Source organism: Peromyscus maniculatus, chromosome 6 (genome assembly GCF_049852395.1).
Source record: "Peromyscus maniculatus bairdii isolate BWxNUB_F1_BW_parent chromosome 6, HU_Pman_BW_mat_3.1, whole genome shotgun sequence".
Classification (NCBI taxonomy): Eukaryota; Metazoa; Chordata; class Mammalia; order Rodentia; family Cricetidae; genus Peromyscus; species Peromyscus maniculatus.
In genome coordinates this window covers 61,317,287-61,332,143 of record NC_134857.1, presented here as the reverse complement: position 1 = coordinate 61,332,143, position 14,857 = coordinate 61,317,287, and the positions used below count along the sequence as shown (strand labels likewise).

The 14,857-nt window shown below is 38.5% G+C and overlaps 1 protein-coding gene across 1 annotated transcript in view; it reads left to right on the top strand.

Moving 5' to 3' along the window:
- Glrb (glycine receptor beta) overlaps positions 1-14,857 on the top strand; it is a 71,939-nt gene that overhangs the window by 24,740 nt on the left and 32,342 nt on the right. The window contains exons 3-4 of the mRNA XM_076574292.1: positions 9,227-9,333; positions 10,924-10,991. Coding sequence (XP_076430407.1) covers positions 9,227-9,333; positions 10,924-10,991 — 175 coding nt within the window. The remainder of the gene's footprint in view (positions 1-9,226; positions 9,334-10,923; positions 10,992-14,857) is intronic.

Here is a 14,857-nt window from a genome sequence, read left to right as displayed (position 1 = left end):
GAAATAAACAAAAAAGCAGAACTCTCTTAATTGGAAAGATATAAACAATAGCTGTAAATAAGAGAAATAAGTATTTTTTGCAGGAGCACTTGTTATGAGTAGTTTCATGCTTTATGTGTGAATATGATGCCTGTAACCATTTTACTTATCTGAAAAAGTGTACACTCTATTTCTATCTTATTATTGCATATTAGTATTTCATTATGGAGAGCTGAAGAAACTGCTAATCCGATAACAGTGATAATGCTGTCACATTTTAGGGCCTTTTCCTGAACACGATTATTTGTAGTGTAGAAATCTGCAAGAATGGCTACCTGAGTTCCAATCTCTAAAACCCACATTTTAAAAAAAATTCACATGGTAACATGAACCTGTAACACCAAAGCTTGGAGACGAAGACAGTAGTATTGTGAGGCTTCACTGTCGGGCACCCTCATCCATTGCTGATCTTTAGAATCAGTGAGAATCAGTCTCTCTCCTCTGTTTCCCTCCCCCCCCCCCACTATGTATAGTTGGAAAGTGATACCAGAAGATATCCAGTGTCAACATCTGATCTCCACACATATGGGCATGCATGGTCATGTACCTCTGCATACATATGCATACACTACACACACACACACACACACACACACACACACACACAAACACTTCACACACCTAACCCAGTTCTTTTCACTAATCCCAGGGTTCTTTTGAGGTCTCTTCAAGTAGTTCATAAAAAAATAGATAGAAACATTATTTTCTCATTATCAGGGTCCCTTCATTTTTTTGTTGATGATCAAATAGTATGAATAATTGTTTTGGCTAGATGGATAGCAAAAGCTACTGACATTTAAGCCTGATGTTCACAGGGAGACATAGAGGGCAGCTGCCTGCCAGGGGCTAAATTATCTCCTGGATTTAAAGATGTGTCTTATATTTGTTAGAAAGAAAACAAGGCTAATGTCTGAGAGCTGCCCTGTCAACTCTCCTTTTCTTGCCCTTGAAACATTTCTCATATGCTTTGAGACCATATTTTTATCCTGAATATTTGTGGAATCATTTCTTGGTCTCCGCCCTTAGGCAGTAGACAGCATGGGGGTTAGCTTAGTAGCCTTCCCAGTGAAAGCTCTTTAGTAGTTTTTCATTTAAAAACTTATTTTCCATTACTGTGTGTGCTCATAATGTGTCTGGGGACCTGCATGTGTAAAAGTCAGAGGGCAGTTTTGTTGAATGAGTTATCTCCTTCCACCTCTGTGTGGATTCCAGGATTTGAACTCATGTCACCAGGCTTAAGAAGCAAGTGCCTCTGTTCTCTGAGCCATCTCATTGATCCATTCCTTGTTCTTATGTTTTCATTTCTTATACTTAGCAAACTATCTGCATTTGTTTCTTTTCTTTTTCTTGTAGAAATGTTCCAGGTATGTGTGTGTGTCATTTTACAGCTGTGTTTTCCAGAGTGTGAAGTTGATAAGGTTATTGTGGAATGATAGGCACTTCCTTAGCAGCTGTTAGTACTTTGATGTAGCAGAAGCCCACGAAAGAACAAGGTCCGATGGCCCTTTCACATTCACTATCCTTTGAAGACCTTTTATAAGTGTGTTAATCACTGGGGTCAACACATCACAACTCCCTGTTTTTAATTTCTGAATTACCCAATAGACTAGTGGGTACTCACAAGTGGACTGTGACAGTGCTTCTGAGATGAGCACTGACTGATCACAGCCTCATGTGGGTCCCCTCCTCCTTGGCACAAAGGCTACCAGGGAGGTCTCTGTGGAGGTGGTGGTGCACACCTTTAGTCCCAGCACTCGGGAGGCAGAGGCAGGTGGATCTCTGTGAGTTGGAGGCCAGCATGGGCTACCGGGTGAGCTCCAGGAAAGGCACAAAGCTACACAGAGAAACCCTGTCTCAAAAAAACAAAAACAAAAAAAATTTTTGACTTTTAATGCATAATATTTTAATACTCTGGATGAAAATATTGGGAGATTATGAATATCATTGGGTCCCAGTACTTCAAGACATTTAGCAGTTTTGTAGACAACACCAGTTTTGTTTTGTTTTTTTTAATGTGGCTCAGAGTATCAATGTGATGAGGACAGTTTGTGATGTTGATTGTTGGTCTGATCTAAAGATGCCAGAAATTAATTTTGCCAATAGTTTATCAAAAGCTCCTCCATCGAAGTCAGTGAGCCCAACTGATTATCAATGGCCCCTTTTTTCTCTGACTAAATCAGATTAATATGATGTCAAGAGATTTATTGACTGATTTTCATCCTGACCTGACACAGTTCCTGTAGAAAGGTCATTCCTGTGAAGTTACAGGACTTGGTTTCTAGGTACACAGTCTTTTTTTTTTTTTTTTTAGTAAGTCTTTAAACAGATGGATGAGAAATTTCCAACCATTCTGTAACTGGATGAGGCATGCTCTGTAAGGGTCAAGCTTTCTCCATTAACAAATACCAGCTGCTGGTGCTTTTCATTTACATCTCTGGCACTTGTGAATTTCTTAACCCCTGCATTTCCTGGAAGCTTCACAGTTCTAAGTAAACACTAAATACTCTCTTAAACACTTATAGGTTTGCTCTTTAATTCTGAGCTTGAAGTCATTTCTACAGTTGCTTAAACGCAATTGTAGGTGGTCAGTGCTTTTCATGAGAAATACCCCCACAGGCGCAGGCATTTGGACACTTGAGCCCCAGTTGATACCGCTGTTCGGAGAGGTGATGGGGACGGTATGTCACTGGGGTGGAGTTGAAAAGTTTAAAGCCTCTTCCAGCACAGTCTCTTCTTCCTGGTGCGATCTCTCGGCTTCCAGTTCCCGCCACTAGCGGCTGTGCCTCCCTGCCGTCTCTCTGGAATCATACGCCAAAATAAACTCTTCTGTAAGCTGCCTTGGTCATGGCGTTTTATCAAAGTAACAGAATAGAAATGAATACAAGATCCAGGTGTGTGATGACACCGCATGATGAAACTTGTATTGACACTATTCCATCATGTCTCTGTGTGGAGGCCACGTCTTAGCCTCTGCAGAGTGAGTGACTAGGCCATCATCCCCTGAAAACTTGAATGGCTATGAACTTCATTTGGAAACCTTGCCCCATCTCACTTCTAGGGTCATGAAGAGGAAGGTACAGGTGCCCTGCTCAAATGCATTCCTATTACTGCAGCTCCCCACCCTAGGAGGCTGAAGCCATCCATTCTCTGGGTGTGCTAATCACAGTGTAGTGTTAAGAAAAGGGAAGCTCTCTCAGTTGGACTGGGAAGATCAAAAGGACACAGCAATGCCTGGAGGATTGCTCTTCAGTGGCCCGCTCACCAAAACTCTCATTCACATCCAGGGAGACCACCTGGCTTCTCAGGCTCAGCTGCATCCTGTGAGCAGCAGCCCTGTGTCAGCCATAGCTCCAAAGATCCACATCTTGAGTCCACTTTTCCCTTCATGGCCACATGACTCCTATTTCACCACCCTAGCATCACTAAGACTTCTCAGTAGTTAGATGAATTATTTTACTCCATCTTCTCACCAAATGCTGTTCTGTTTATCTCCATCTTGTCTCAGCCTCTCTGCTGAAACACAGGTCTCACTAAATCCTGTGTGGAGCCTTCATTTCTCATCGTAACCTCTCTTGGTGTCATCTGGCCAGTTTATCAAACTCTGCTAATAAGATCTTTTTGTGTGAACGTTGTTGGAGCCATACACTTCTGGGCTTTTCTCAGTGTCGACTCACCGTCTCTCCTAAGGCATCAGTGGTGTGAGAAGCTATTTGGATCCATGGTACAGTCAACACAGGATTACCGGACATGTTTATCGAAAACTAGTTTTGAATAACATTTTCATGTCAGAATGATGAGCGTGTATGTTTGATTCTCAAGATGTATAGCCAGTATACAGTAATGCGCACCGCACATAGCAAATACTCAAAAATCGCTAAATGAATTAAATAATAATTAAATGAGAAGAAATTTAGCATTTTAGTCACTGTATATCTAAGATGTTATTGTTTTTCTTTAAGGAAGTATAGTAGTTAGTGTTTTTATTTTTTCCTGCTGCTATTACAACCTACTTGAGACTCCTTAATATCTTAGAAAAGATTTTATTTAACTCATAGTTTGGAAGCTAAAAGCCAAGGATTGTGCAGTCGTTTTTATTTTCCCTGCGGTGGTGGCCTATTTGACTGTGGTAGAGTGAGACAAACACCAGGAATTTTGGAGCAGGGGTTGGGGTGGGGTGGGGGGCTCACTTGGTGAGGCAGGATGTAGCCTGCTGACATATTTTATTTTTCGGATCATTCCGGCCTGGCCATTAGGAGCCTTGTGTGATAGCTTTCCAGAACCCTTCCGTGAACAGTGTTTCATCACTGTGAATTTATTATTTGTTTGTAAATACTTCCTCGTTTTCAGTATTCCATCCCTTTGAAGAACTCTCCCATCAATCTGTAAGAGAAAACGGCCTTCTTAACAATCCTGACCGATGTCACTGCTGCCGTTATTTGTAGTTACAGTGTTGTCTGTGATTTGCCTTCTTTCTTGTAAAGACAGGCAGCTGTCGGCCAGCCCCTCGCCCTGGTGATTGGGAAGGCATAATCCCAGTATAGGAGTTGGAATCTCTTGCTGTCTGATTCTGTAAGAGACAGTTTCATCACCTGGGTTCCATAGGTTCAAGAGCCTGGATGATGCTTGTGTGCCATTTTCAGAGTGGTATAGCTTCATCTGATCTTCGTGAGCATCTCACCCAGCAATGAGGAGAAACACCGCAGCCTATGCCTTCCCATGCTTCCTTCTTCCTCCATATGTGTGCTCTTGTGCTTGAGTTAGGTCATGTGCAAGTTCCTCACTCTGACAGTGCTCTCAGCCTGAGAAACCCTGTACCATTGCTGCTGCATTTTTACACTATGAAAAAAAAAAAGGCTATTCTGTGGATATAGAATTGCGGTTTAAGGACAACTGAGGCGACATGCTCATGTGTATCTGTTTTAGACTGACCAGTTATAGTTGTCATGTACTGATAAGATTATTTTACATTAAATGGGAGGGGAAGCCTCTGTTTAGAAAGAGATTCCTGTATTTTTCTTTGTGTGCTGGAAAGCATTACATCATACAGCCATATAGCCTGACGCATTCTTTGCATAACTTTCCATGTTAGTAATGACATTGGTTCAAGTTTAGACAAGTGAACAATACAGGGATGGTTGTAAAAAGGCTTATATGTTATGTTATATAAGAAAGCATTCCCTGTTCATTTGATCACTTTGCCTGAGTGAGTTATTTCCTTAATATCGTATTTCTAAAGAAATAAATCTTGTTTTGCAATATACTGGAATTGTTGATAGACTGAAATACAGTGTTCACATGGATAAAACATTCAAAATCTTAACAGTGTACTACTGAAGCAGTTACTAATTGTGTTTCATATAAAATTATTAATAACACACTTTGAAAGTTATGTATGTGTGTGTGCATGTGTATGTGAATGTGTGTTTCTATATAAACAATCAAATATGCTGCATGCATATTTCATTTTGTCTTTTGGAGAAAGTAGCTGCAGCCATCTGTTCCCCTGCCCCAAATCAATAGAGAGTATTTTTATGTGATTTTAATATTGGTAAGCTAAAACATATGATTACTATTTTATATTAAGGGGAAAATCCCCTTAAGTTATACCTGTGAATATAAACTACTTGTGATTTCTTTACATTTTAAAGAGTTTCTGAATTTCTAACATAGGAAAGATGAAGCCTTTATTAAATATTCAGGTCAAGTTGTATTGACACAAATAAGGGGAAAAACAGTGCTGAAAAAGATTTGGTATATCTCTTGGTGTGTGTGTGTGTGTGTGTGTGTGTGTGTGTGTGTGTGTGTGTGTTTATACTTGATTTTTTTTGAAGTGATACTGATTTCATTTGTTAAAATACAATAATTAATTTAACTGTAAGGAAAAATGAAAGCATTTGGGAGCAGCTACAGTGTGACACTAATAAAGTTCAAAAGAGGCTAAGTCTTATTTTTAGTACTGACTTAGAATAAAATGGTTAGTAAGAACAATAGAAGCCTGGGTGGAGCATAGGTACCCTGAAGTATTGATGGTGCTCACAGAAACTATAGCAAGGTGTTTCTTTGCAACAGTGGAAACATCAGACATCTTGAAACCCACATTACAGTGCCAAAGCTCTGAAACATGTTTTGCCTTTGAAGAAATGAGGACTGGAGATGTCATTATGAACTTCCCTCAATGACCACTTTCAATTGGCATGATGGTGGGGCTCCTCCTGCCTCCTTACACAGCAAGGCTACCCAAAGTAACCTGATATTGAGAAGTTATCTTTCCTTGTTCTGTTTCTGTCTCTTACAAAGAAAGTAACAGTGGTCGGTGACCAGTTCTTATTGTTTCTTTTTGCTTGTTTTCTCTGAGAGAGAGAGAGAGAGGGAGAGAGAGAGAGAGAGAGAGAGAGAGAGAGAGAGAGAGAGAGAGAGAGAGAGAGAGAGAGAGAGAGAGAAGAGAGAGAGAAAGAGAGAGAGAGAGAGCACAGAATCTGTAAATCTGTAAAATCTGTAGCCTACCCTGACCTGGGACTTGTTGCTCAGTCTAGCTTCAAACTCAAGGTAATCCTTGTACCTCAACTTCTGTACTGGTTGGATTATAAGTGTGAGCCTCTGTGCCTGGTTCAGGCTACTTATTTATCTATAAAACTTACTTCATGTGTAGATTTGTTTGGAAACTTTATGTTTCATGGAGAGAAGCTCCCCTTGATTCTGAAATTGAAAGTGTGAGCACTTACAATATTCAAGTCAAATGTTGCCATTTGGTTTGAACGATGGTAATGAGAAGGTAGATAATATTCCACCAACACCATGCCAAGCATGGCATGGGAAGTCAGCTAGGAAATGTGACCAAGCTTTTACATTTTTAAGTAATTTACTACTGTTTTCATTATTATTTTCTGGAACTGCTAATAAAAGTATCATCAAATTTGATTAACCTGTCAAATTGGCCCACTCATGACCAATCTGTGTTTTTCTCTCTCAACTGAAAAATAGCCTTCTCTTATATAAGTATCTTTTTCTGTTTAATCAAGCAATAATATGTTTGTCAGTTGAGAGACTGAAATGGACACATGAGTCAGTTCTCCACTACCCATGTCATATTGGAACATTGGCCTGAGCCAGTCAGGGCAGGTGGAAAGTGTTCAATCCTGCTTGCTTAATGTTAGTACAGGGAACTGTAGGTCAGACGCCATGAGTCTCTTAGTAATCATGGTTTCTGTATTGTACCTACTTGGTATTCTATAAATAGATATGGATGAAAGCTACAACTTTGTCATCTAATGCTGCATGTATTAGTTTGTATTACCTGGAATATCATTGCATGGTTGAGACAAATTTTTAGAAAAGGAATAAAGGTCCAGGCATTTTAAAGACAATGTAGGTTTAGATTGGTACAATTAGAAAGAGGATTTATAATGTGGAATGATGGAACTGATTCTGTATGAGTGAACACAGGAAGGGCACAGTTTGATAGTGAGAGGGCTGGAATTAGGATTTAATTGACCCAGTTTATGAGGCAGGAAAAACAAAATGTCCTGAAAGTTCCAAACTATACAATTATACAAGAGTTAATTGTCTTCATAACCTCTTTTCTTTGCTCGGAAGGAATGTAATTGTAAAGGATTTTATATCAAGAGACACAATAATAGCTGTCCTTAATTGATTCAATAAAGGTATATTTCATAATTAATTCCATTTTCCTTCCCTGAATGAGAAAATCGATAGATAGGACTGAACACTAATTTGCATCCTAATATCCAATTTCTCCTCATACTCTCATTCTCCTTAGAGTGTCTGATCTTTTGATAAGGGACGACAATTGGCTCTAAGGAAGTTACAATTTTACTTGCAGTGAAATAGAAAATCTCATTACCAATGCTCAGATCCCTGGAGGTGTGATATTGGAGTTGATAAGGCCATGAGAAGCAATTTTAAAAAAAAAAAATCTATGCAAGCTCCTGCACTTTGGGAAATTTAACTAATTGCTTTTCATCTGTTGCTTAATATGTTGCACTCAGAATCATTTCTATCTGAAAGAATTGTCTATAACAACTCATAGTCCTTTTAGCTCTTCCATACACTTAAGTTGTCTTTTGTTTCATCTCTAGTGGCCTCCTTGTGTCACAGCAGAAATGGCTAGTAGGTGTTTAAGTTGTGATAAAAAAAAAATCAAGAAATTTGCATCACAGTTTGCTTCACACAAATTAATGTCGTTTATCACCACATCAGTACATATTAGACAATGCCAGATGTTGTCTCTTTTTAATCTATCTTGTGGTCATTATGGAGTTCTGTGTTTGTTACTGGGTTAATGATTGTCTGAAAAAAAAAAACTTCATGGGTGGTACAACAAAACAAACAGAACAAAACATATTTCCCCTTGGCTACCAAGGAAGTTCCTTTTGTAAAATGTGCTCTTAAACTGTCAATGTAGTCATGACTCATTATTCAGAAGTAATAGCAAAATGGCATATAGTTAATAATTAGTTAACAGTAAAATATAAAAACATGGCAGTCTATTCTCTTCTAAATAAAGAGTGTATGACTAATATATGCAGAAAATAAGTAGTAGTTTTCTGTTGGTGATTTGTTTGTTTCATTGATCTGACATTAGAGAGACTTTTTTTTAAGCCATTTCTACCCTGGATGACCATTATTTAATTTTGAAGGGAAAAATGTTATTGTTACTTGAGAATAACATTTTATAAATAGCATGATTGTCTTGTGGATACTTAACTGTTTCTCTGGCCACATTAGCTTATAACATTTACATTCCTCTTTGCTTCTGTACAAGCTAATGATATGCATTGTTCAAAAAACCTATTCTTTGCTATCTCACTGACTTGTGCACATTTGATTGTAGATTGTGTTGCTTAAAGACAAGTAAGAAATGTGCTTAGTTCTATTGACTATGAGGTGAACTGGAAAGTGGTTTGACGTTATTGCTTTATGAATTTAGTAAAATTAATGCTAAAATATTTGTTTTTTTCCATTTTTATGCAAATGACTTTGGCTCTGACAGCATTTGTAACTCCTTATTTACTTCTACTTGGAAGTAGTGGAACTACTTAGTGGAGCATCTTAGTGGAGCTGTGTGTTTGTCTTAAGGAAACCAAGCTTGTTCTCCTGCGGAAAATGGCCTCTTTTTCTTGCTATTTATTAATACTCACCAGCTTTTTCTTTGTCTTCTTTCATGTAGTCAGCAGTCACCAGAGGACCTTGCACGTGTGCCCCCCAACTCCACCAGCAATATCTTGAACAGGCTGCTGGTCAGTTATGATCCCAGGATAAGACCAAACTTCAAAGGTTTGTTGTCTCTCTGCCCTCCCAATCCCCTTCAATCTTTATAGTTTAAAACTTAATTCTACCTATATAATGTACAAAAGAATAAGATTTCAACATTTAACAGTCCTGTTGTGTGCTTAGGGTCAGAGATATTTAATACTTAAGATACATTTTAGTTATTAAGAAAAAAATCCATTCTAATAGTTTTATACAGTTACCAGTTGAAAAAGTGAAAAGGTATATCCTGTGAATTAATAGGCTGACCTCTGAGATGGATTTCGTAAGTACTATATGTCCCTAATCTTAGTGATTTAAAGTTCAGGCTCTGGACATTGATGTGGTGTTCATTAATAGACATAACAATTTAATATATAATAATTTATAGAACAACCATTTACTCTGGGAAAAGGAACAGTTCTGATTGTATATAAATTCTCTCTTTTATTAGTATTTCATATTTATAAAAAATACTTTCTTCTTTTGCTGAAAAAAATGGCCAACTTGTTTTTTAAAATGCATTAACTTTATGAGTAAAGATTTCCAGAGCAAAAGCTATTATTTCAACAAGATATTACCACTTGTCACAGTTTTTAAGGAAAAATACAGCCATTTTTAAAATAAAAACCTTTATGACATGGTTGCATTTTTCATTACCAAGTTTTCAAAAAAAAAATCTTCTTGATAAATTCAGAAACTCTGCGTGAAGCATGTCCTCTGGAAGACTGTAATCCTTATTGTTGGGAAAGGCCAGACATTAATGTACATCAGATTAGCATTATAAGGCTTGATATTTTTTTCCCCTTTGCAGAAAAAAAAAAAGGTCTGCAGCTGCTTTTAGTCAACTAGGGTTCTACAGCTATGTTGTAAAAATGGGGATTTTGTTCATTACCACAGCCTATTCAGTCATTTTCCATAGCAGCCGCAGTCTGGGTTGTCACATGCCTACCATGCATTGATTCACACCTGTTTCTCATCAGCAGTGCTTACAAGGCTAAAGGCTAAATTCACATGTTCCCTTTGATAGGCACAATGAGTTAGAAAAGAAAGAAAATTGCAACATTATACTTCGGTTCTCACTCCATGAACTTTCAAATTATTTTCCAACAGGTCAGACAGAAATCTTTATAATGGCTCCATTTTTAAGTCCGATTAGCTTTGTGCTTTCATGAAATAAAGTAGAAATATAGTAATTATCAGTAAAATTAATTGAATACTGTTCTAGCAATTAATTTAAAGACTCAAAATGACTAGAAAATGCAAAAAATAAACTATTTTAAAAGTGAATTTTACAGAATAACTTAGTAACTAGATCAATTCAGTTATGCACTTCTCAATTAAAACATATATTCCAGAGTTTATGCAACTTAATAGAGAAATATTTCTGAATAATGCATACCAATAAGTATAACTGAAGTTAGGTTTTATTTGTGTTACAGCTTATATTCAGAAAGTTAAATCAATAGCAATTGTGAACATGTTATATTAACAACAAAGATTTTTGCATGTAAATGCACATTTCAAAATACAAAAATTAAATATGTATACCATATTATAACAATTCTCACCAAGGTTTTTGCAGCTGCTAAATTTATCCTTATTTTTTATTTGTAGGCATTCCTGTTGATGTAGTAGTCAACATTTTTATTAATAGTTTTGGATCCATTCAAGAAACAACAATGGTAAGATAATAATTTCATACTTATAATTCTCAAACTTTCAGTCAGAGGACAGTGTAAACCATTAAAACTGAAAAATAAATAGTGACTGTGAAGAAAAATGCATGCAATCTAGCATGGAAAATTGCAAATTCCCAAGTTGTGTTAAGCAAGAGCTTTCAACACCTAAGCGATTTTGCAATTCAAATTCAGCCTTGAAACTTTCAGGCTTTGGAAATATGTATTCACTCTGAAAAACTATACTGTCTGGGGAAAGGATTTATGTACCTAAAAACTCTCTCTCCCTGGCTCCCCCTCCCTCTCCCTCCTCTCCTCCCCTCCCTCTTCCTCTCCTGCTTTCTCCCTTCCCTCTCCACCTCTCTGTGGGTGTACCTGCGCACAGGCCTATATCTGTGGACTTCCTCAATCCCTCTCCACCTTATTGTTGAGACAGGGTCGCCACTCAACCCGAAGCTCACTGATTCAGCTGGACTGGCCGACCCTAAAGCCCCAGGCGTCCTTCTGTGTCCATCTCCCCAGCACTGGGGTTACAGATGTGGACCACGATGTCTGGCTTTTTGTGGGGGTTTTTCAGGATCTGAATTCACCTTTGCTTTCATGGCAAATGCTTTATAGAGTGAGTGAGTCATCTCCCCAGCCCCCAAGAAGCCATTCCAAAAAGACCCCTGTTGATCCGTTCTCCAGTTTATATGAAGTAATGAAAACTGTTAGGAAACATTCTTTCCTTTGAGTTTTCAGATGTATCGGTTTTCAGATAATGTTTTAAGTTTCTGCGAAGAGCCTCGCTTTCTCTTTTATGCTCATTTTGAGAGAATTGAAATGACCATAGGGGAGAATTTATTTTCATAACACATGCCTGAAATCTCTGGCAGAGTAACAAGTACAGAGAAGGATGAAGAGGGAGTGTTGCCTGTGGTCTTGAAGGAAACAGAAATTTGTAGATTCTCTGAACTATGAGTATTATAATTAAAGTCCCATACACATGTCTTAAAAAGTCCTTCAACAAACAATGCCATCATGAAATTTGTAGGCAAATGGATGGAACTAGAAAAAAAAATCATCCTGAGTGAGGTAACCCAGACCCAGAAAGACAAACATGGTATGTACTCACTCATATGTGGATACTAGATATAAAGCAAAGGATAAACAGATTACAACCCACAATCCCAGAGAAGCTAGGTAAAGAGGAGGACCCTGAGAGGGACACACATGGATTGCCCCAGGAAGGAGATATGTTTAAGATCTCCTGGGTGAACTGTGAGGGGGCAGGAGATGGGAGGGTATGGGGGGATAGGAACATGATGGCTTGAGAAGGCCGAGTTAGGGAGGGACAGAGAGGGAGAACAATGAAAAAGATATCTTGACAGAATGAGACATTATGGGGTTAGGGAGAAATCTGGTGCTAGGGAAATCCACAGGAACCCACGAGGATGTCCCCAGCTAAAACTCATAGCAATGGTGGAGAGTGCTTTAACTGACCTTCCCCTGTACTCAGTGACTACCCTAATTGTCATCATAGAACCTACATCCATCAACTGATGGAAGTAGATGCAGAGACCCACAGCCAAGCAAGCTCCTGGAGTTCAGTTGAAGCGAAGGAGGAGGGACTATAAGAGCAAAGGGGTGGGGTGGGGGGACAAGATCATGATGGGAAAAATCACAGAGACAGCTGACCCAAACTAGTGGGAACCCACAAACTTTGTACTGACAGCTGGGAAGCCAGCATGGGACCACACTAGGTCCCTTGAATGAGGGTGACAGATGTGTGGCTTAATCTGTTTGTGAGTCCCCTGACAATAGGACCAGGACTCATCCTGAGTACATGAACTGGCTGTTTTAGAGCCCATTCGCTATGGTCCCATGCCTTACTCAGCCTTGATACAGGAGGAAGGGGCTTGGACCTGCCCCAACTTGGTATGCCAGCCTGTGTTGACTACCCAAGAGAGGTCTTACTCCCTATGAGAAATGGGTGGGGTCGGGGGGAGTGAAATAAGGAGTGGGAGAGGGAGGGGGAACAGTGGGAGGTATGTAAAATGAAAAAAATAAACTTTGAATTAATAAGTAAACTTAAAAAAGTCCTTCAATTAAAATCTACGGTATGTTCATGGTTTTAGACAAGCAGATATTCTGGTAGTATCTTCCCTTTTTGACAAACAAAACACTGAAGTAATACTTAAGTGGGAGGAAAAAATAACATTTACCTTTGTTTTGTATTATTGTTTTATTTTTTGAGATACTTTTTTTTAAGCGATGCTAATAGGTTTGATTGTAATGGTAGTAGAACTGTTACAATATCACATAATCTTCCAGAATATCTCAGGCTACATAAAGAATGATCTAAAGTAGTCACTCCTTTATTTGTAGCTGCAGAGATATTATATTTTTATAATAGAACAATCGTGTGTTGTGTTTACTTTTTGACAGTCATAGTAACAATTGTGATGGATTTGTTGTTGTTGAAGTACATATTTCAGCATATTTTAAGCTCCTAAGCAGCTGGTAGTCATATGCATATATATTACACAGAGAGAGAGAGAGAGAGAGAGAGAGAGAGAGAGAGAGAGAGAGAGAGAGAGAGAGGGAGGGAGGGAGGGAGGGAGGGAGGGAGGGAGGGAGGGAGGGAGGGAGGGAGAGAGAGAGAGAGAGAGAGAGAGAGAGAGAGAGAGAGAGAGAGAGAGAGAGAGAGAGAGAGAGAACTATTTAAAAGATTTTGGAACTGAATCCAAGTCACACACTTAAGTGCCATAGATACACATTCTAGGTCACTACAACAGTGTTTTATACTTCTCTAAAATATACTGTCATTTGTCACTTAGGAGAAAGGTTATAGTGCTCATTCATTTAAAAGATGTTTCATCTACACAAGCTCTTCATTTCACAAGAGTTTTAGAGTAAGAGATGGTTTTTGGAGGTGAAATTTTGAGGGATCTGTTTGGTTTACTTGGTTTTTGCATTCCACTTTGTACTTTAGCATTCTGCCTTGGACCATGGAGCTAATTCTAAAACCCTGCTCTCAAGAGTTTGCCTTCTCTTGGAGATATCCTGACTCTTCATGTTGCTTATTTCACCTCTAAAAACATGTCTATGAAGTTTGGAGGTAGATAATTAAATGATCTTTTGTTCATCATTGATTTCTTTTTCATGTGCCATCACTCAGTAGGTGACATAACCCAAATGTTTGACTATGAGCTGCATCTATCAAGTGAAGTTGTTCTACACTGTTAGTGTTGTATTTTCCTCTTGGCAGTGTTGGCTTCTTAAGTACCTACAAATTTTAGAGATGTGTCATCTGAGGATGTCATATTTTATAGACTTACTCTGACTATTTGCTAAGTAGTGTTGCTTAACAGGAAAATATACACATACATGCACACACACACACACACACACACACACACACACACTAAATCTCTTCTAAGGAAAAATGGAGCTAGACAGAACAGTCCTTCATTTTTTTTTTTTATGATAAACAGTGCTCAAAAATGATAGAGCTGACTCTAGAGTCATAAAAGAGGATGTTCATATATGGGTAAGAGTGTCAGAGGTTGCTTATTAAAAGCAAGCTAATAGAAACAAAACTCTTCCCCAAACAAGAAGTTGGGAAGCAGAAAGATCAGCTCCATCAGCATGTTGGCTACATATTCATGACTGTGTGATGCTGAATATTCAAGTTCTCACCAATAGACTTGAACTCAAGCCTCTCAGGCCCCTGTTGTGTGATACCTTACATACCGGAGAGAGGAAAACATGGAGCGACTGTTTTTGCAAGCCTTCTAAAGTCCCAGTGGTGATCACCTTTTGCTTGTCCTACTTTTACAAATGGATAGAACATCTCCAAGTGCTAAAGAAGGTGCAATAACTTTGATGTG